Raw genomic sequence first — 23,342 nt, 5'->3', positions numbered from 1 at the left:
CCACTGACATGACCCTGTCTCTCCTCAGACAGCAGACAGCTCCGCCTGGTGGATGGGGGCAGCTGCTGTGCAGGCAGAGTGGAGATCCTGCAGCAGGGCTCCTGGGGATCCATCTGTGATGACAGCTGGGACCTGAGTGATGCCCATGTGGTGTGCAGACAGCTGGGCTGTGGAGTAGCCCTGGAGGCCACCATCTCTGCTCACTTTGGAGAGGGATCAGGGCCCATCTGGCTGGATGAGCTGAACTGCACAGGAGAGGAGGCCTACCTGTGGCAGTGCCCTTCCCAGGACTGGGGGCAGCACGACTGCAGGCACAAGGAGGATGCTGGGGTCATCTGTTCAGGTCTGTGGTGCACACTGTGCACAGGTGGGAGAAGTGAGGAGGGTGTTCAGGATGGTATCTGAGCCTTAGGGCAGAGGAGGGTGAGTTGCTGATAGAGTGAAGTGGGAGGAGGCTCCTCCCACACTGCCTGTCACTCTATCAGAGAAGATGAGATGCTACCATTCCTAATGCAGCAGCTGAGCTTCTGCTCCTTCCTTCTCATCCCTGTCTCATGACAATCTTTCTCTTCAGTGTCTACTTGACTGCAGACCTCATGCTTCAGTTACTCTGGGTGCAACATCCTGAGACCCACTGTATAGTTTCCTATTGCTGCTGTAAAAACTTACCACAGAGCTAGTGGTTTAAAACAACACAAATTCAAGTCTGACCCTGGTCCACCTGAGCTATCAACATGGTGTCATTGGGCTTCATTCAGCTGAGGCTCTGGGAAGACTCACTTCCTTGCCTTTTCCAGCATCTAAAAGTTGCCTGTATTCCCCTTCCTTCTTCAAACTGACCACCTGGCACACCTCTGACCATTTTTTTCAACTTCACATCTCTCTATGACCAGGGCTCAGAAACTATTATCTGCTTTTGAGAATATGGGTATATGGATATGGTTAGATTGGCTCACATGATTAATCCAGGATAATTGAAAATAATCTCACCATTTAAAAATCCTCATCTTGATCGTGTCTTCAAACCCCCTTTTCCTCATAAGGTAACCTATTTACAGGCTCTCAGGATCAGGAACTGACATATCTGGGACTTCACTATTCTGTCAATGAATTGTCCATACCCTCTTTCCCAGGGTCTGTCAGATGTTTGGTCAGGTAGTGTTTCTTCTCTCCCTGCAAGAGCCCCATCTCAGTGTTCCTGCCTGCTCATTTTCCACTATGCCATTGTCACAGAAATAGAAAGAGACATACAAGTAAGTAAAACAGGTAAAAAGGATAAAAATTTTGTCTTTCTACTCAGAGGGCATTTATTCAGCAGAGTTAACAATGAGTACTCTCTATCTAGGGATTTGAAAAAAACAAACTAAGGATAAAATACTCACTATGTTCTGTTTCCCTCCTCTTGGTTTCAGAGTTCCTGGCCCTCAGGTTGGTGAGCGAGGACCAGGAGTGTGCTGGGTGGCTGGAGGTTTTCTACAACAACACCTGGGGCAGTGTCTGCCACAGCCCCATGGAAGCTGTGACCTTGTCCGTGATCTGCAGACAGCTTGGCTGTGGGGACACTGGGACTCTCAACACTTCTGTTCCTCTCAGAGAAGGTTCTAGACCTCGTTGGGTGGATGGAATCCAGTGTAGGAAAATGGACACCTCTCTCTGGCAGTGTCTTTCTGACCCTTGGAAATAGAGATCTTGCTCTGCAAAGGAGGAAGCTTATATCATGTGTTCAGGTGACTTACTCCCTATTCCTGTGTCCTCACTCTGGAGGTTCTTTTCAGAGAAATTCATATTTTCAAACCAAAGGAGTGAGTTCAAATAAGTCTACAAGGTGAAAGTTTGAAAAGAGATTATTTAAGCCTCAACTTACAATCTTGTTTCAATGACAGAAATAAGTAAACCTCATTTATGTGAGAAATGCCATGGATATTATACTAAGCATGTGGAAGCATGAACTTACCCTCCAAAAAACCATGTAAGCAAATGGCTAGTGCAGGCTATAGCAATTAACCTGTATTTCCTTAGAAGAGTGAGGAACTTGACCTCAATCAGGTAAATCACTTGCTAGGTCCTATCATTGTGTTAGTTTATTTTTTCCCACATGTAATGAAGGTTAAACCTCTCAGCAATCTGTTCATAGGTATTATGGTGATCGTTTAATCCAGATGTGGAAACTAAGGTTAGGAGTAAATACTTCATCCACCCAATATCATCAAGACAGTGTGGGAAAACTTGGGGAATCCAGTACTAGTGGTTTATCTTTGAGCTCATTGTCTTTTACTCTGAAATCCATCAACATCAGTCAGACAAACTCTCAGGTCAGATTGTTGTGACTTGTAGGTAGAAACTTAATTCTGTGCTGGAGAAGAGACAAGAATAAAATACTGTCCTTGTCCTCATTGAGTTTACCCTAGAGCATGACTACACACACCAGCCGTAATGTGACTGTCATGAAGTGGAAGGTGCTGTGGAAATGGGTAATTTGAGGAAAAGAGGAATTATATTTAGGTTGAGAGCATTTAGTCAGTGTTAATTCTGAGGTGCGGGAAGCATGGTGACCTAGAGTTACTGATAAATTCCCATCAGGAGCAGAGTAGGAAGAGGGTGGGAGAGTGATGCCTGATTACTTGGAAGGGTAAAAAGAGCTTGAGGCCTCTCCAATGTATGGCTCCAGTAACAATCTTGTTGAAAAGCTCTTTGTTAATCTCCTCTGCCACATCATGGGAAACTCCTGTGAGATGAGGGGACTGGTCTCCCCTTATTTTTCTCTTGAACTGATCTCCTCAGAGTCCCAGTGGTCTTGGTTGATATTACCTCCTCTGAGCCTTTATCCATATGCTACTGCAAACTAATATGCCCACTTCATCCCTCGCCCAGAAAACATTCCATGGGGCCTGTTGGAATTGGAGGCAATCCGTCTTCCAATTCCTTAAGACCTGTAATGCCCCCTTCAATTTCATGTTCTGATAAAAACCTGGCTGTCCACTGAAAACAATGATGTCCTTATCATTTGGAGGCTCTGTGCTTCCCTTTCAAAAGGATATTTCTGGGCCAAATCTTAGAATAAAAATATTCCTGCTTTCCTTTGTCATTTTCAACAATTTATTTTCTTTTTCTTTGTGTTCAGCTACTTGAAATATGGCCCATGAGGTGGCACCAGCTACCACTTCTGTTGGTGTCACTCTCCAGCCTGGTCACACCCCCTCACCCAGGAAAGATGCAGTAGCAGGCTCACCAGGCTCCTTTGTCTCCTGTTCCTGGTGCTGCCAGGATCCTTGAACATACTGAGATAACATCCTGGCCTCTCCATTCCTGAATTTCTCCCTTTGAAGCACTCTACTCCCTTGCATCCCAGCTCTGTGTATGGCCACACTATTGACCATCACTAACTGTCCAGCTTGAGATCTTGATTGCTTTGTTCCCTTGTTTGAATGTTGCCTCTTCTCCTATGGCACATATTCTTGATGCTCCTTTTCTAGATATTTCATCCTCACACAGATTCCAAATGTTTTTCAGTTTTCCACTCTCCTCATGATTGTACATGTTCTTCTTACCCTGATTAGACAACACAATGCCCCATTATAATCCTCCCCACTCAGAACCTCCCCTGGTCTCTTCTATCAATCCAAGACAAGAATGGTTTTGTCAACTACCTAACTCTTTCTTGCCTGTACTAGATTGACAAGGATTGCTGAATCATGGACAAGTACTGTATCTTGTTATGTTGTGAAATTATCCTGCTAGTCTCTGAATATGTGACCCAATCTCTGATGGATCCTCCACACTGTCCTCATATAGTGGTGTGATTCTCTCATGTATGCTCTTACCCTCTCTCTAACATGACATTTTACAAATTCCCTGATCTCCTTCACACTGCTCTTTAAACTACATCATACAAATGATGGTCTTGCTTCAAACTTACCTGGAAAATAGTAACTTTCAGCTATATTCTTTTTTGTTTTTTCCTTATGGTCACTCTAACTTACTAATTATTATTCCTGGAGTGATGCAACTTCTTTGTCCAATATCTAAATTTTAGACTCTGTATTCTTCCTTAGCTCTTTTCCATCCCTTCTCTCAATGATGATATCATTCCACTGATAGCTCCCAGTACAAAACTCCATACCTGATCTCTGACCTTAAATCCAAACTCATATATTTCATTACCAATGGGCCCTCCCTTGAATATATAATGGGCAGTTCAAATTTGGTTTTCAAATTAGAGTGTTTTATTTCACCCCTTCAAGCCCTGCCTCTACCTTTTTCTCCCTGTTCTATTCCCCACCCCAGTTAATGCCACTGTTGTTGCTCAGTTACTTATTCTCAGTCTACATTCACATCTCCATTTTACTCTCCCTCCAATTCCAATGTAGTAGCAGTTTCTGTGTCTAAATCCCTCTACTCCTTCTTTTCTACTCTCATCTTAGTTCAGGAAAGATCACTTCTTGCTTGAACTCTTACAGCAATCTTCAGTGGTCTTTGTTGTCTATAACATATTGTCTATTTAATGCTGGAAATATGCTCATTTGATTACCAAATTGACTAGTGAGTTGCTGTGTGGCAGGTGAGCTGCCTTTAGAAGTGACACTGGCACATTTCTTTGTGGCTCCCAGATGCGGAAACAACAGTAAACCATGTCTCAGGAGTCTTTAATTAGCCTAATTAGCAGAAATTCCAGGGACTATGTAGTCAGCTTGTTGTTCTCAGACTTTAAAGGACTTCTCATGGAAGAGGGAAGAGGCTGTGAGCCACTCCAGGGGTTGGGGATGTGACTCATGGGTGCAGATTACTATGTGTTGGGTTTGGGTTCACTCTAAATTTAAATAACACTAAAGAACCTCTCCATGTGAGGACCCCCAGGGAATGAGTAATGCATTCTGTCTGGGCAATGAGCACTGGAAGCATGAAGAGATAGCCATCCTACCTTCTCTTAAGCTGTGCTGTCTTTTTTGCTCTTTTCCCAGAATTGGCCACATGCTTGACACTAGGAGATTTATGTTCTTCCCTCTAGTTTATTTTTGGTGTAGTTAAACAATATTTTTCCTATTACACTGAATTGCCAAAACCTTAATTACTCATTGAAATCAAGGAAGACATATTAAAATTTAAAAGATACATTAGTAACATTGCATAACCCCTTGTCTATTCCCACAATGTAAATAGGATTAATGGACTGGTAGTTATTATTTTCCCAATCCTCCATTTTCATAAATTCGTATCTAACCTCATATAGTGATAAAAGTATTTATCTTATTGTGTCTTTTTATTTGGTTTTACAATATTGGTATTATATTATGCTTACTATTTTTACATTGGCTTTCTTAACAATATATTATGGATATTCCTCAAGTAGAGCTCACTATTTTGTAAAAAAAAAAAAAACCCTTCATAATGTCACATTTTTAAGAGATTAGTATTATCGTTTGCATAATAATTTTCCTATTTATTCATAATAGTTTTATATTTTTCCCATCTATAAACAAAATTGTAACAAATAACCTTGCACAAGTAAGACCAAACTCTTAGGTTTATTACTACAAGATGACTGCCAATGGTTGTAAGATCACAGGATATCTACTTTTTGAACAGATGTTGTCATATTACTTTGTAGGAGCAATTGTTTTCAATTAATATTTTGTATCTTAATAGAAAACACTAAGAATTTTTTATAACTCAACCGTTAATCTAAACTCAAAGAACACAGTGTAGCTCAAAAATCAAAAAAGGAACACAGCCCACAAATCTCTGCTAGGAATAGCCTGAAAACCAGGGAGAATGTGATGATAAATAATGGTGTTTCAAAAGACTTACTCTTTTCCTTTTCCTCACCTTATTTTTTTCCTTTACCTGTAGAGGCTGAAGTGATAATAAATTATAAAATTAGGTACTGATGATGTTTTTTCTTGCAATAGACTCCACATATTGAGAGATAGTTAAACATCGAATCATGAAAGTGAGCAGCCACCAAAGAGAGGTCCTGCCATCATTTCTAGAAATGTTTTCAGCATAGCATAGGAGGTTGACAGAATAATGGGGATAATGTGTACCCCTGATGGTATTTTAGAAAAAATGCCATGTATGTTTTCTCTGTGTTATTTTGCATTTATATGTATTCTTTTGTTTTGTTTTTGTTTGATTAGATGTTACCTCTATGTCCTTTCATCAGTTAATTTTCCTCAGTGTACTACCTGTTTATACAATGTTTCTATCTTGCCAGCTAACTATTATCCACTTATTAACTTTTCTTTGAATTCTACTTGTTTTATTTATGTACAAAATACTTTTAATTTATTTTAAAAAATAGTTTTAATTAATTTAAATAAATGCTTTCAATATTGTAATTTTTCATTAACAATATGAGTGCTTTGAGTACAAATTACTTTTGGGATTACTCACTACTTATATTTTAAATGTCTAATATTTATTACCACAAAACATTGTCATTAACTTACATTTTTATTACCTTTCTGATTAGCATGAATTCAAAAAAATATTTTTCAGCAGATTTTTACTCATATATTCATTTAATCAGCAAATATTTATCAAACCACTGTTCATAGCATTCATAGAAAGTCACCCATACATACTTCTAATGAATACATTCAACACACCAGGCATTATCCTGTTTGCAGGAACAGAGGGAGAATGAGGCAAGGTCCCTTTATAGTGGAATTTTCTGTGTTATGTGTGTCTGTGTGTGTTTAAGTGTACACACACAAGCATGTGCATGATCATTTTTGTGTTTGCTCATGCAGTAGGCACAGAAAAAACAAGTAAACTGATAAAAATTTTAGCTGCTGATAGGGATATGCTCCAGGGAATGTCTCAGTAACCCAGCCTGTTAGACTACTTCTAAAGCCTGTTACCTCCACCTGTCACCTGAACTGAGACCAGAACCTTAGACAGCCTTGTCTTGGGGCAGGATCTCCGTAGCTGCCACTTACAGTGCTACCCCACTGTTTGCTCCTGCAGGAAACAGACCCAAGAGCTGTCCAGCCACTGTACCCTGCACAGGTACCTCATCCCCTCCCAGCTTCCCCATGGCTTCCAAGGGCTCCTTTCCTCCCATCAGGGAGTAAGAGGAGGGGCTGCTGCCTTTTCAGACAAAGAGAAGCTCCAACTCAGGGGAGGAGACAGCGAGTGTTCAGGGCGAGTGGAGGTTTGGCATGAAGGCACCTGGGGCACTGTGTGTGATGACTCCTGGAGCCTGGCAGAGGCTGAGGTGGTGTGTCAGCAGCTGGGCTGTGGCTCTGCCCTGGAAGCCCCAGGGGAGGCTGCATTTGGCCCTGGAAATGGAAGCATCTGGCTGGATGAGGTGCAGTGCAGGGGCAGGGAGCCCTCCCTGTGGGCCTGTGCTGCAGCACCCTGGGGACAGAGTGACTGCAAGCATGAGGAGGACGCTGGTGTGAGGTGCTCTGGTGAGTAGCAGGACAAGGTGGGGGGCCTAGGGTTGAAGGAGTGTGTTTGCATCCAGAGGGCTTCCCAGGCTGCCCTGCTACCCTATGCTCTGGCTCTGATGTGCCCAAATTCCTGGCATCTGGGAAAAAACTATGTGCCAGTTTTGGTGAGTGGGACCCAGAGACATTCCCAGACCAACACAGTGTAGTGATTCCATTTTCCTTCTCTTGTCCCCAGGTGAAAGGACAACAGCTCACCCCAACCAGAGAAGTAAGTGGTCCTTTTGCTCTGAACCAGGTAATGGGGGAGATAAGCAGATTTTCAGTGTTCTGCACTATGGAGTCTACACAGTTCTGATGTTCAGGTGTTAGAAGACGCCATCACTTGTGTTAAATTAGAGCAGTCAGAGAGCTCCAAAGCCTCATCCACATTTATTTTATAGAAATCTCTTAAAATCAGACTCAGAAGATAGTTGACACATCCCAGAGCAGGATCTAGGGTGGTAATATCCTGAGATTCATGATATATGATTTCTGAACTAGGGACTTCATGGTCCTGAGGACTGAAGCAAGGACCATGATAACTGAATTCTCCTGAGCTTATGGTCCTCTCTAAAGACTCATGACCTTTTTCTTCTTCAGGCACCAGTTCAGCCTCAGCCACTGTCCCTGGCATCTTCTCCTTACCTGGGATCCTCTGCATGGTCCTGGTAACCCTTCTCTTTCTTGTCCTCATCATCCTGGGAATTCAACTGCTCAGATGGAGACGACAGTGCCAAGGTGGAGCTTGGGAATGCTGTGACATGAAAGTATGCACAGATAATATTGGACCAATTGTGGGGCTTTTTAAAGTACACATTTTAGTCTTATTCTCATTGTATAAGAAACTGCCTTCTCTACCATGGACTTGGAGACTTAAAAGACATGATTTTGTCCTGGGTTAAAAAATGGAGCCCTCAAATACGATGATTTCCCATGTGGACAGTGCTAGTGGAGACTGGGTTTAAGATCAAGGGATGGGCAGAAATCTAGTTCTATCCCAATGAATTACAAGACTAAAGAAAGGGATCCTGGAAGCCCAGAGTAGTCTCTCCAAGAGTGTGCATTGGAGAAGATTTTGTCTGTTGGTAAGGCAGCGACTTCCATGAGCAATGCCTGAACTCATTCTGCTTTCCATAGCCTTATCCACTTTTGAAGATGCTGTTGATGAAGTCCTGTACCAGGAGATAGATTACCCCATAAATCCAGAGAAGGAGAGCCTGCTGAACAGCTCAGGTGTGTTCCATAGCCTCCTTTGTTTGTATGAGTTTTCCATCAGTATGGGAATCTTCAGTAAGCAAAGATCACATGACTAACCCAACTTCATATGGCATATTTGGTAGCTTTCTATTACTGAAATAAAATGAATGAAATAATCAAATTATAAAGAAGAAAGATTTATTTTGCTTTAATAGAAAGAGGAAGAGATTGGCATCCTATAATCCTTTTCAAGAGCATGCTCCAAACAACTTAATACCTCCCACTAGTCTCCACACCTTAAAGGTTCTACCTTTTCCAACACCATTTAAAACATGAACTTTTAGAGATATTCCTGGACCACTATAACAATTATCAGCATCCCTCAATGGCAGGAGCTCCAAGGCCTCTCTCTACAAGTATGAAGCTTCAAAATTTCTTCTGAACTATGACATTGAACCTCCTACTGTGTTTGTCTATTATGTTTTCTCCCAACTAGGAACCATTTCTAATGGCTCAGTAAGTAAGCTACCTTATTACATAGGGGAAAATGAGGGGACCCTGAATCTGCCCTATGTAGTAGAGACAAGTCTTCCCTTACATGGTGGGGGTGAGGAACAGGTTATCATCTGAGAAGAACTTTGTTGATTAGGATGGGAAGGATCTCTTCCTTCAGGTTCACAACTACTTTTTCTCTCCACCCACTCTGTCATCTCAGAAAGGGAAAGATGAGATTCTAATTTATTGGTTTCCATAGCTTCTTCTGTATGGTCACAGACATACCTCAAATACATCATTATAAAATCCAAGGCCATAATCTAAAAAAGAAAATTTGAACCTGATCATCTTACAAATTCCATGGCGTAAGAGAACTTTGGGAAATATGGATTTGACCCTGAAATACAGGGATGTATGAACCATTTTGTGGTTTATGTGAATACTAAGACCAAAAAAATGAACTTTATAATCCCTGGAACACAAGGAATGTTTGGTGCCTGTATTTATCAATCATTGGGAGCTCTTCTCTACAAAGGACCTAAGAAAAGAGAACATCCTGGACTTTCCCCAAATTGTGAAAGTGGAGAGTTCCAAGGATAAAGCATGTCCAGGAGTGCTCTTTCAAGATTGAATCGTAAGAACAGCACAGCACTAAAGGAGGTTGAAATCCATGCCTCCTGGGATTGAAATTGGTAGAATAGCCTATCTGCAGGAGAGAGAAAGCCAGGCTTTTCTATTGGACATCACTGTGTCTCCGTTGCTTCAGAGGCCACATTAACAGCCTGGGTTCTCCTCAGTCACTAAAATGTACATATTTTTTCAGCCCTCTATCATATGCCTGAAAAGAGTGCCTCAAACTTACAACATAATTTTTATTGATTTTTTTGGCATGGCATGTTAGTAAAATATTATTGAACTTCATACATTGAAATATTTAGATGATTTACATGCTTTACAAGAATACAAAGAGTCAAATGTATGCCTTTGGGACAGCCTTGGAATATGGTGCCTGTATTTCTCAGCTATTAGAATCTCTGCATTAAAAGAGACTGAAGACATCACCTAGACTAAGAAATATCTTGCTCTTCCTTCTTATTCCCTGTTTTCAGAACCTCGAGGACAGCATGCAGTTGCCACAAGCAATGGTTATGATGATGTTGAAGAGTTACCAGTTCCTGAAATTCCTTCTTCCTTTGGAATGAAAGAGAACAGGTTTTTCCCAGAAGAGGGAAGTGGTGCCAGGTGTTCTAAGACAGGTAAGTGGATAGCTATCTCTCCAGTAGTCTTGCATTATTGTCATGGTAAAGATGGATTTGGACATTTCAATTATCAGTTTTCCTTTAACACAAGAATCTAAGTAGCCTTGTAAACCAAGAAGATGTCATCTCTTCCCTTTTTCTGTTTATTGAAGCTGTTTTATTTCTTCTGAAAGGCAGTACATATTGTGTCCTCTGTCTGCACACACAGGCCATGGGATAGAGACATCTCTGGATGAGCTGCAGAGATTTTGTAGCTTTGTTCCAATTTTCACACAGCAAACCAAGACCTATGTTTGAACAACAAGTATGGTGGTCTTTAAGCCTGTGAGAAGTAATTTGGAGAGCATTTTAGTGTTTTATTATTGCATTATAATTATTCATCATAGTGGCATTAATTTTGACATTCATAAATACATATAACATAGTTTTTTAATGAATCAGTGATATATATATATATATATATATATATATATATATATATATATATATATACACACACACACACACACACACTTCACCTCAGTATATTTATATTTATATATATATATAACATAATTTGGTCAATTTCATTCCACAGTTCCTCGTTTTTCACATCCTTCCTCCTTCCGCATCAACCCCCTTACTCTATTCCACTGGTCTCTCTTTTTCTTTCATGAGTCAATTTCCTTCCAGAGTTCCACCCACTTTTTCCCATTCAAGCCTTGTTTTGCTCCAAGTTCTGCATATAAGAGAGGAAATTTAACTTTTGACTTTCTTAATTTGGTATATTTCCCTTAGTATGATGTTCTCCAGTTCTATCCATTTATATGCAAATGCCATAATTTAATTCTTTTTTATGGCTGAGTGTAATTCTGTTGTGCATATTCACCACATTCTTTATATCCATTCATCAGTTGACAGGCACCCAGGCTGTATCCATGACTTGGCTGTTGTAAATTGTTCTTCCATCAACATTGATATGCCAGTATCACTCCAGTATGCTTAGTTTAGTTCTTTGGATAAAACCAAGGAGTGAGATAGTGATGAAATGGTTTCAGGAATCTTCATGCTGTTTTCCAAAATGATTGTACTAATCTGCAGTGCCACCAAAAATGAATGAGTACACTTTTCCCCACATCCTCATGATCATTTATTATTATTTATATTATTGATGATTGCCATTATAAAAATGTAGTTTTGATCTTCATTCCCTTGATTGGTGTAGATGTTAAGCAGCTTTTCATATATTTCTTGGTCATTTGTATTACTTTTTTTGAAATATCTTTTTAGCGCTACTGCCCATTTATTAATTAGATTAATTGTTTTAACTTTTTTGAGTTATTTATATATTCTGCATATTAATCCTCTGTCAAAAGAATAGCTGGCAAAGATTTTCTTCCATCTTATAGGCTCCCTATTGTTCCCTTTTTTTCCTTTCCTGTGCAGAAGTATTTTAATTTGATACCATCCCACTTGTTGATTCTTAATTTTATTTCTTGAGCCTCAGAGGTCTTGATAAGGTGCCTGTGTCAATATGTTGGAATAGTGAGCCTATTTTTTCTGTCAATCACAAAGTTTCTGGTCTAATACCTAGGTCTTTGGTTCATTTTAGTTGACCTTTGTGCAAGTTGAAAGATAGGGGACTAGTCTCATTCTTTTATATACAAATATCCAGTTTTCCAAGCACCATTTTAAAAAAGAAAAAAAAGGCTCTTTTTTAAATGTATGTTTTTTGTTCCTCTGGTAAGTATCAGATGAAAATATCTGTTTGGGCTTGTTCTGTGTTTCTATTCTATTGCATTGATCTTCATGTCTATTTTGATGCCAGTTCTATGCTGTTTTTGTTACTACAGCTCTCTCATTAGCCAAACTAACCAAAAGAGAGGGAAGACCCAAATCAAAAAAAATAGAGATGAGAAAAAGAGATATCATCACAAACATTTCAGAAGTCCAGAGGCTCATTAGGAACTATTTTGAAAATTTATACTAAAACTATAAAATCTAGAAGATATTAACCAATTTCTAGGTAGAAATCAAACCAACAAAATGTAGAAAACCTAAACAGATCAATATCAAAAAATGATACTGAAGTAGCAATTAGAAGCCTTCCAACAAAAAAAGAAGTTCTGCCAAATATTTAAGAAAGAAATATACCCATCATTCTCAAATTACTCTATGAAATAGAAAAAGAGGAAATACTTCCAAGTTTATTCTATAAAGCCAATATTACTGTTTTACCAAAACAAGATAAAGACACATTGAGGAAGGAAAACTACAGACCAATATCCCTGAAAAGCATAGTCTGAAAAATTTTATTAAAATATTTCTAAAGCACATTCAAAGACACATTAACAAGGTAGTACACCATGATCAAGTGGGTTTCATGTAAGTTAGATGCAAGGGTAGTTCAACATATGCAAATCAATAAGTTTAATTCACCAAAAAAATACATCTAAGGATAAGAATCACATGATCAATTTGATAGATGCTGAAAATTTTTTGATAAGTTTTAGCATCCATTCATATTAAAACTGCTGAATAAATTAGGGATGGAAAGAACTTATCTCAACATTATAAAGACTATGTATAACAAATGCAAAGCCAACTTCCTATTGAATGAAGAAAAATTGAAAATATTTCCTCTGAAATCAGAAACAAGAAAAGGATAATCACTCTCACCACTCCTAGTCAATATAGTTATTGAAACTAAAGTCAGAGCAATCAGACAAGAGAAGAAATTAAAGAGATATAAATATGAACAGAGGATAAATTATCTGTTTTCTGAAGAAAGGATCCTTTATGTATTATACTTAATATCTCCATCAAAAGAATGCTAATACTGATTAATAAATTCAGGAAAGTAGGATATAAAATCAGCATTCAAAAATCAATGCCTTATCAATATCCCAATAATTAATATGCTGAGAAAAAATCAGAAAATCTATTCCATTCACAATAACCTAAAATAATTATTATTTATCTTGAATCTTGACATTCTAACTGGGGTAAGATTAAACCTCAGTGTAGTTTTTATTTCATTTCCTTTATTGTTAAGAATGTTGAACAGTTTTTTATGTATTTCTTGGCCATTTTATGTCATCTTCTGAGAAATATCTGTTTAGCTTACTAGCCCATTGACTGGGTTATTTGGGTTATTTTGATGTTTATATATGATAGATATGAATCCTCTATCAAAAGAATAAATGGCAGGAATTTCTCCCATTCCTTAGGCTCTCTTTTTATCATCTTGTTTCATTTTATGTTTGAAATTTTTAAATTTGAAGCTGCCCCAGTTGGTTCTTGGTTTTATTTCTTGAGCTTTGGGAGTTTTATTTCTGTTTGTGCTTGTATTTTGGAGAGTTGGCCCTATGTTTTCTTCTAGCAATTGTAAAGATTCTTGTCTAATTACTTGTCTAATTCTTGTCTAATTACTAGGCCTCTGATCCATTTTAGTTGATGTTTATGCAGGGTAAGATATAGGGAGCCCCTTTCATTCTTCTACATATGGATATCCTGTTTTCCCAGTTCCATTTGTTAAAAAGTCCATTTAGTCAGCTTTTTCACTTCTGTGGCTAAAAAAAAAAAACCAACCAGCACAATTGTAGAGGTGAAAAGGTTTATTCCGGGGCTCACTGTTTCAGAGGTCTCTATATATAGACAGCAGGCTCCATTCTTTGAGGCTGGAGGTGTGGCTGGACATCTTGGTGGAAGAGTGTGACAGAGGGAAACAGCCTGCAGATGATCCGGAAGAAAAGAGACTCCACTTGCCAGATACACAATATATACCCAAAGGCCATGCCTTCGTGGACCCACCCCCTCAAGCCACACCCTACTGGCCTTCAGTTACCAGGCAGTTAATCCCCATAAGGGGAATAATGCAATGATTGCATTGAGGCTTTTACAATCCAATTGTTTTTCCTCTTGCACTGTGTCTCACATGAGCTTTTGGAAGACACACTACATCCAAACCATAACATCCATCTTTTTTCCAATGTGTGTTTTTACTGATTTTGTCACGATCAGATGACTATACCTGTGTGGGTTTATCTCTCTGTCTTCTATTCCATTGACTTTCATGTTGGTTTTTATAAAAATGTCATTCTCTTTTTGTTAGCACATACCCACAGCATGATTTGAGCTTGGGAATTGTGATGCCTCAGCCTTGTTCTTCTTGCTCAGTATTGTTTTGGCTACTCTGGATCTTTTATTCTTCCACATGAATTTTAGGACTCATTTTTCTAATTCTGTAAAGAAAGTCATTGATATTTTGATTGGGACTGATTAAAATTATAGATTGCTTTTGGTTGTATAATCATTTTATCAATATTAAATCTGCTTATCGAAGAACAACAGATGCCTTTCCATCTTCTATAGCCTTCTTCAAATTCTTTCTTTAGTGATCTATATTTTTATTTTAGAGGTCTTTCAACTTCTCCACTAGGTTTATTTTCATGTTTTTGTTTTGTCTTAGGTTATTTTCAATGGAATACTTTTCTTCCTTTGTTGAGTTTACTACTGTCATATAGCAAAACTATTAATTTTGTTTGTTGATCCTGCTACTTTGCTCTATTTATTTATCAGCTCTAAAACTCTTCTGGTGGAGATTATATGCATAGAATCATATCATCTCCAAATGGAGATAATTTGACAACTTCTTTTTCTCGTATCCTTTTAATTTCTAACTGATATAGCTAATATTATAAAATTATATAGAATAGGAGAGGTGGGGGTAAGAATACTTATCCTACTCTAGATTTATTTTAAAGGAAATGCTTTTATTTCCTCACCATCCGTTATGATGTGATGTATGGTTTGTCATGGATAGCCTTGATAAGATTGAGATAATTTTCTTCTATCCCTAGTGTCTTCAGAGATTGCTAAATTTTGTTGATGAAAAATTTTCTGCATCTATTTGGTTAATTATGTAATTTTTGTTCTAAATTCTATTTATGTGATGGATTACATTTATTGATTTGCATATGCTGAGCCAACCTTGCATATGTAAAAATTTATTTTTACGGAAGCTTGCAACTCATTATTTTTATTAACACTTCACACTTTAATCATATAATGTACAATAGCCTTAAATAGATATATTGAAATTTACATGCTAGAAAGAATAATTCTCTTATTGTTTGAAATAATATATGGTGTCATATTTTAGAAGTGGGCTTTCCACTTGTGCATGGTCATGTGGGCCATAGAAAAAGGAAACTGTTGAATTCATTTGAGCTGCCATCCTTTCGCATCTTCCAAAGGACTCAAATTGTTGTCATGAATACACTGAAGTCAAGAGTAGTCTGTTATTGAGGTACAGAGGAATTGAGGGAGGTCGTCTTCTGCCTGGAGTGCTTAAGGAATCAGACCAGCCTGGTGTGGAAGAGAGAACTTGCATCTCTTTGCCACTCCTCACCATTTTTAACCCATCCTCCTTCTCATTGTTGAAATCAAGACATTTGCACAGGACATAGTCAATAAGATATAGCTCTATCACTCCTTCCAGAAAAATTCTGGTTACCCATAGATATTTTGTAGCCACTCTACTAGTCTTTTCATTCTGCAAGAGGACACTGGACTGTCGTTTTTGTCACCACTGAAACCAGGATCCTCTTACTATTTCAGGTAGTTCTCTTCAGACCCTCAAAGAAGCTGACAATTCTAACATGGAAGACACAACATCCTTATTGGTCCTGAGACAAGAGTACCCTGGATATGATGATGTTGAGCCTAACACCATGTAGTGCTTTTTGTTTTGTTTGTTGTTGTTGTTTTGGGAGCAATTAAGTCTGTAGAGAGCTCCTTATGATATTATTTACTGATAAAAGAGAGTTCTGTCTTCTTCATTACTGGAAAGTTTCTATGTGTATCCCTTATTAAAAATAAATACTCTGAGCCTCAAATACCAGTGCCATTGTCTTAATGTGAATGCATTCACCCACAGCAACCTCTGAAAATTTAGTGTTCAAATTGAATGGATCCCACATAGGATCACCCACACACTACACACTTGCTTCTTTGAGATGGACAGATGTCTATTCTTCTCTTGAACAGCATAAAACTGAAATGCAGAGCTGAAATAAGAACTTAGTCTTACAAAAATTAACTTAGAAACAACCTTAATATTCAAAAACATCCATTCATGCTTGACTAAAACCCATATTTACTGATTGGGTGGATCAGGTGGATGGAAAATGGCTATGTTTCTAATTTTGCCTGATATTTTATATAATATCAATAACTAAATTCTACTACTGCCTAATAGTCTTTTACTCTAACAGCCTCTTCTCCTTTCTTATTATTCCACAATTCTCTGAATCTCATGTTTCTCCATACAATTGAACTATTACTCATTAAATTCTATTGTTTTTATCATTTTTCATTGTTCTCCTTTCTCTGGCTCTCTTTCTTTAAACAGCCAATGATTCTAACATCCAGAATTACAAAAGATTTCTAAGTGGATGTATTTACTGTGAATTATTCCCATCCCAGACCATTCTCACATATTTATTTGAGTTGTAAAGGACTGAGTAAGTGAGCCAAACTCTGCAATTCTCTATTCTACAGACTCACTGTTATCTATAGCAATATTCAGTTATTTGCATGCAAACAAATGAATGTTTCCACATTTGTATTCTAACTGAATAATTTTAAATCAAGATTTTATTTACTCTGTTTTGTGATTCCTTTATTTTCTTTAGGAGTTTTTTTCTGTTTTTATTTTGTTTAATATTCTTATAGTTGTAGATGGACAGCATGCCTTTATTTTATTTATTTTTTTATACTGTGCTAAGAATCGAACCCAGTGCCTCACACATGCTCGGCAAGTTCTCTGCCACTCAGCTACAGCCCCATCCCCTTCTGTTTTTATTAATGCATTAGAGTTATACATAATAGTGTGATTTATTTTGACAAATTTGCACTTGCATTTAATATAGTTTGCTCTATTCCCATCCCCAGTCCTTCCACTCTCCCTCCTCTCCTCCCTTCCCCCGCTCCCCTGACTCCACTCTACTGTCCTCCCTTATATTTTGTTGTTTTTTGTTTAGTACTTTATAGATACACATAAAGGTTGAATTCACTCTAGTTTATCCATAAATGTACATAGCATAATTTTGTCAATTTCATCCTGCAGTTCCTCACATTTTATGTGCCTCCACTGTCCCCCTCAATTGTTTTCTTCTGCTCCACTGAACTCTCATCTATTTTCATGGATCCTCTATTTTTGAACATTATTTCCCTCTATCTTTACCATATGAGAGAAAGTATTTGACCTTTGACTACCTGAGTCTGGCTTTCTTTACTTTTACAACTTAAATATTTTATTTAAAAATAAAATGTATTTTCCTACCATAATATACATAAAGTTACTTTAACAGTTCTGACATTTATGAACCATATGTACAGTTATTTTTTTGATAACTTCCCATGCACTTCCGTAATTCAGAATTGGGAATCATTTAGCTATATTAGAAAGTGCAAAGGCCTTACTTTAGACTACAAAGACTCCACACTTGGAGGTCTACCTTCATTATTGGACCTCATTAGATATACACTTACAGTCATTTTAGGAAAGAGCAATAGCAACTGTCAGCAATAACAAACTATGTCCTATACACATCAGACACTTTTGCAAATCTGTTTTGTTTTGTTGTTGTTCTTTTCACTTTTATTCAAATAAACACAATACTTGTACATAGACTGATCATATCTCCTTTCAAGTTAATATACCTGGATTTTCAGATGTGCAGTGCTGTGGTCAAAACATGACTATTCTATAATCTGAAACAAGTATTTTGGACACACAGGCAAGTAACTGGGGGTTTTTGGTCAAAAAAAAGAAAGAAAAAGAGCTGATAAAAAGCACTGTGATGTCACTTGCCAACTTGAGAATGAAGGAAGCAAAGACAAGCATTTTGGGGGAGGGGGGTAAAAATCTAATGTACCTCTGGATAAAATTTAACTGCTTCCTCTCTTTCTTTCCTAGGGTGGGCACTTGAAAAATGAGACATTTCAGGAGTGGTCTAGATTGTTTGTTTATTGCTGTTGGATTTGATTTCCTAAGAAACTTTTAACAATATGGAAGAACACTGACATTAGCCTTTGCCATTAGAGATAGTAAGACCCATAATGACTAAAATATTTTCTGATGTGTCCCTCCAGGGACTACACAGAAAGTATAGTCATGCCAGCCCTGCTCTCCCCAGATGCCACAGCCATTCTGTAAAGACAACACAATATATTTTCTAGACCCATAATTCAGAAATGAAGGTGTCGGAGAAATTTCATTCATTTTAAATTAGTCTTGCTTCCCCAGAAATTCCATCTTGAAAACTAAGTAATACCTTTGTTAGTTTGTTTGGCCTTATTAATATCAATTTTACTGAAGAAGCTTGTGTCCTTGATGTGGCTTGGCCTTTGCTACTCCTACATATTAATTTAATTTCAATAAAGTTGTGGCTTCAAGTGCTGAGTGATAGTTTGACCTGCAAGAAACAAGTTTAGGTAGTCACGTCACCGTTATCTGAAGCCAGTTACAGTGAATGCAACCTGGGGGCCAATTCAACTAAAAAATTATAATTCTCACAGCAAAAAAGCAGCCAAAGACAGAGGCCTGAGACAAGTGGGCCTATGGAACTGCAGATTGGGGAGTATAGGGCCCATTCCAGGTCATTGTCTGTGTGGATGGTGTATTAGTACAAGCAGGCTGGCCCAGTCCTGGCTGATTCTGGCTGTGTCGCCTTTACAGAATGGCTGTGGCATCTGGGGACAACAGGGCTGGCATGACTGTATCTTCTGTGGAGTCCCTGGAGGGACACAGGCAAGTCCTGTTCCTTACAATTTCCCACACTGCCCACTTTTTTCTTTTTTTTAAGAGAAAGAGAGAGAGAGAGAATTTTTAATACTTATTTTTTAGTTATTGGCGGACACAACATCTTTGTTTGTATGTGATGCTGAGGATCGAACCCGGGCCGCACGCATGCCAGGCAAGCGTGCTACTGCTTGAGCCACATCCCCAGCCCACACACTGCCCACTTCTGATCCCCCTTCTCTTGTAAAATATGATTTTGCTCAGCAGCAACTTAGGAGAGTGGGAATAGGCCTGAAAGCCAAGGCTGGGAAGGTCATCTAGAAGCCTGACAGAGAGCAAGCCCACTTTCTACAAGTAAAAAATCCCAGTTATAACCAGAGCAGTGGTGCATGCCTGTAATCCCAGCAGCTCAAAAGTCTCCAGCAGGAGGAACTTGAATACAAAGTCAGCCTCAGCAAAATCGAGGAGCTAAGCAACTCAGTGAGACCCTGGCTCTAAATAAAATATAAAAAATGGCTGGGATGTGGCTCAGACCTTGGTTTCAATCCCTGGTACCCCCAAAAAATGAAAATTTATAATTCTCACAGCAAAAAAGCAGCCAAAGACAGAGGCCTGAGACAAGTGGCCTGAGACAAAATTACAGCCTATCCACTAAAGTAAAACAAAATGTCTTTGAAAAATAATATACTTTGAAACTCTGACACATTTACAAAAACAGATCAAGAAATTTCAAACAACATTTTTAGAAGTCCTTTAAAAATGTATCAATAACCTTCTTAGTAACAAATATGAAACAGTGTAAGACCCTTTGTGACTTTCCAGTGGGATACATACACAGTAAGATTTTACTACTAAAATTATCTACTTGGTAAAATCTCTAGGAAAAGTTCTATCAAGAAAATAATTGTTTTGAGATTACTTTTTTTCAGAATGTCAAAAACAATTAGGGCAAACACACATACTTAAAATGTTAATACAACAATGTTAATTCAGTTGAATAAATAAAAGAAAGTGGCACCAACTTTATGGCAATTTTTCAAGACTAAGATGTAGCTCAAGGATATTTTAAACAAATAATTTCCCCAAACAAGAATGATCATTCTCAGCACAAGACAATAGCATTAAAAATAAAGTACTATGAGAAAAAGTAGCTCCACAAACTTCAGCTTATTCACAGATGAACAGAGATGTTATCTTTTTTTAACAGAAGTGTTATCTTGATATTTAGGCCTGACATATTCATCATGAGGAGAAATTCACCTTCACAAGAGGCCTGGCTTGGGGCTGTCTTTTGCCATTTTTTCCCCACCTAAAATGTGCTTAAATCTTTTCTTCAGGGTATTATAAACTATTGGTTCATTTTCAGAATCAAAATTAACCTTAGTGAAAACCTTAACAGTGTGGTCAAGGCAAGCTTCCTCCACCTCCATGGGAATTGTCTATAGGTTCACTATGCACTGCAACACTCAAAGGATCATTTGGTGCGTTCACTATGCACTGCAACACTCAAAGGATCATCTGGTGCTGTCCCTTCTCTAAAAAGAACAGGGTTTCAGTGGCACCTGCGTGTCTGTCAACCAACGTGTCCACATCCTTTTTGGTGATTACAGGCTCCTTTAGTTGCTCCACCAAAGACCACAACAAAGCAGTCAGGATGAAAGGAGCTCTACCACCCACATGTTCTTTCCCATACTCCATTTTGGAAATTTAGTTCTTTCTGCCACATTTCTACCTTCCTTTTCACTTGCTCCTTTTCTACAAATTCATTTAAATTTTCCAGGGCTTTGGCTGCCAGTATCCTCCTTGCTTCAACAGTCAATTCAGATGGCAAGTCAGCACGTGGCACTGCCTCAGATAGACCTTTGCTGTTCTGGGTTTCTCGTCCAACCAAGAATTATGTCTTGGGACTGAAGCCACAGTCCAGAGAGCTGAAACAAGTCTTCCTCTTCCACAGAGCCTCGGTCCCAATCACTGTGTGATTCACAATGACAGTGGGTACTTGCTGCTGAGAAGGGTTTATTTCTTTATAGACATTTACAAAGTTGGTGTAACTGGTTCCCCAGGATTGGATGAACTTGAAATACACAGAGAATATTCTACTTCATTGTACTTCCTTTGGAATTTCTCTCCTACAAAAAAGAGGTGGTTCATCATCCTTGGGTCTTTCCAAACCTCCACACTTAAAGTGACTCCAGAAAGAAAATGTGATGGCAACTAATGCCTGGCTATCGCCAAGGTGCTACCTCTGAGGGTCTGCAGAAGCAGACCTCCCAGGCCACTCTTCACTACCCGGGATGGGAAGTGAAATCCAACCCAGTACATTGACAACATCCTCCTCTGCAGGCCACACACCTGCAAATCTGTGTTCATACATGTCTCTGGAATGGCCCTCTGTACTCTCCAGTCCTTTTTTATCTGGTGTATCTAGGTCAGGTTTCTCAGTAGGTACAGTCAACAGTCATCTCAAGTTGGTGTGCAGTCATCTCAAGCTGAAGCTGTTGGGGAGGACCCACCATGAGCTCCTCACCTTGTTCTTGGTGGTGTTCAGTTCCTCCTTTGTGGCCTCTCCATGAACTGACAAAGAAAAACTGGTTTCAGTTGTGGGGATGGGCTGGAATTGTTGTGTTACCATCTTCTTAACATACAATTGTTGCAATCTGGAAGATGTAGACTTTATTAGAAGATTCAGAGGGTGAGGGTTGAGCAATAGGAGCAGACATAGATTTACCAGAGTTCCCAATAATGGCTATAACCAAAAGTTTAGCAAGTAAACTTTAGTTTTTATTTGCCTTTACACATCTCAGGATGTGGATTTAAAAAAAAATCATGATCAGACTTACATTAATTCAAGGAAAACATGATTTTAGCAGAGTCTCCTTTGATAGTTATTATCCGACACTCATGCATCAGACCTCTTTCTCTATAGCCTCTCTACTTATTTTTGGTAAGGCTGACATAACTGTGCATTTCGTGTTATATTAAAAGAAGATATTCTTAAAGGACCTTCTTTCCTTTGATACATCCATGTTGGCTGTGTTTTGGTTATACTTTCCCAACAGGTGTTTAAGAGCAAACTGATCAACAATTGACCTTGTTCCTATCTACTATTAAAGTCACCTGAGATTCCTCTAAGGTCCCTTGTAGGAACTTGTGAAAAGCCTTTTGACTTCTTTGTCTTCTCTATTAGTTGTACTGTCTGCCAGGAAGGGTCAGGATCTTGCTGACCACACCTGGCTTCCCTTGGAAGTATCAGGCATATTTCTCTCTTCAATAATCCTCCTCTTTGCCTAATGTATACTAATTGACTTACTGATGTGCACGATCCTCATGATCGCCTCTGAGCAGAACATTGGATGATTCACCAGGTTTGCACAGCCTTTAGAAGGGTTCTGTCATTCCCTGGATCCTGGATGACTTTAGAATGCAAGGGCCTAAATATTGGCATTGGCGGCTCTTTCCTTACTCCTTATACTTTCATGGCTTTGGTCTCCAAGATTTGGTTTAAAACATTGAGGTCACTTTTACCACTCTTGAAATGGAAGTAATAGTTTTAGCTTTAATGCCTATAATTTTTACAGTTACCCCTTTTCATTAATTGGGGTCAGTATTAGTACTGAGGGTCAGCATTATATTCTATTTGTCCTGTAGGTGAGGGTGTATTATCTCAAATTTACCCAGATTGTTTTGTTAGCGCTAGTACTTCTGCAAAATACTAAAAGGTAATGGTACTGATATTTTACAAGGCAAGCACAACGCAAAGTTATTATAAGCAAAGCAAATCCAGTTTGTATAATAGTTTTGAAAATCAGATGGAATACATAAAACATCAGTTAAATTTGTCTTGTTGGCAGATTGTTGTTATTATTATTTTAGGTTATCAATGTCCAATCTATTAATCAGGGTATTATGGTTTGGAAAGCCAAGTCTTTGGACACCTTTAATTATTTTTTCTTAAAGGTGATGGTCATAATGCTATTAGGATCACAGAAATATAATCCTGGAAAATTACTAATAATTTTAGTTTGGAAGACACTTGTTTCGTAGTGTGTTTTCTTAAGCTTTTGAATTTTAATAGGAATAATACATATGCAGTAGATGTTTCAATAAGGAATACATTCTAAAATAATGGTGAAGTAAATACATAAACAAGTAGAGGGTCCTTTACTATCA

General features: G+C 38.3%; 1 protein-coding gene across 1 annotated transcript in view; it reads left to right on the top strand.

Moving 5' to 3' along the window:
* LOC124078965 (antigen WC1.1-like) overlaps nt 1–16,150 on the top strand; it is a 34,557-nt gene extending 18,407 nt beyond the window's left edge. The window contains 9 exon segments of the mRNA XM_058572556.1: nt 29–343; nt 1,413–1,727; nt 6,967–7,008; nt 7,098–7,412; nt 7,630–7,662; nt 8,034–8,171; nt 8,571–8,666; nt 10,235–10,381; nt 15,986–16,150. Of these exon segments, the coding sequence (XP_058428539.1) occupies nt 29–343; nt 1,413–1,727; nt 6,967–7,008; nt 7,098–7,412; nt 7,630–7,662; nt 8,034–8,171; nt 8,571–8,666; nt 10,235–10,381; nt 15,986–16,104 (1,520 nt within the window). The 3' untranslated portion in view covers nt 16,105–16,150.
* The last annotated feature ends 7,192 nt before the right edge of the window (nt 16,151–23,342 follow it).

Source organism: Marmota monax, unplaced genomic scaffold (genome assembly GCF_021218885.2).
Source record: "Marmota monax isolate L192 unplaced genomic scaffold, Marmota_monax_Labrador192_F-V1.1 WCK01_AAM20220418_F8-fsc00186, whole genome shotgun sequence".
NCBI lineage: Eukaryota > Metazoa > Chordata > Mammalia > Rodentia > Sciuridae > Marmota > Marmota monax.
Note: the sequence above shows the minus strand (reverse complement) of the source record. Positions and strands in the feature narration are given on the sequence as shown.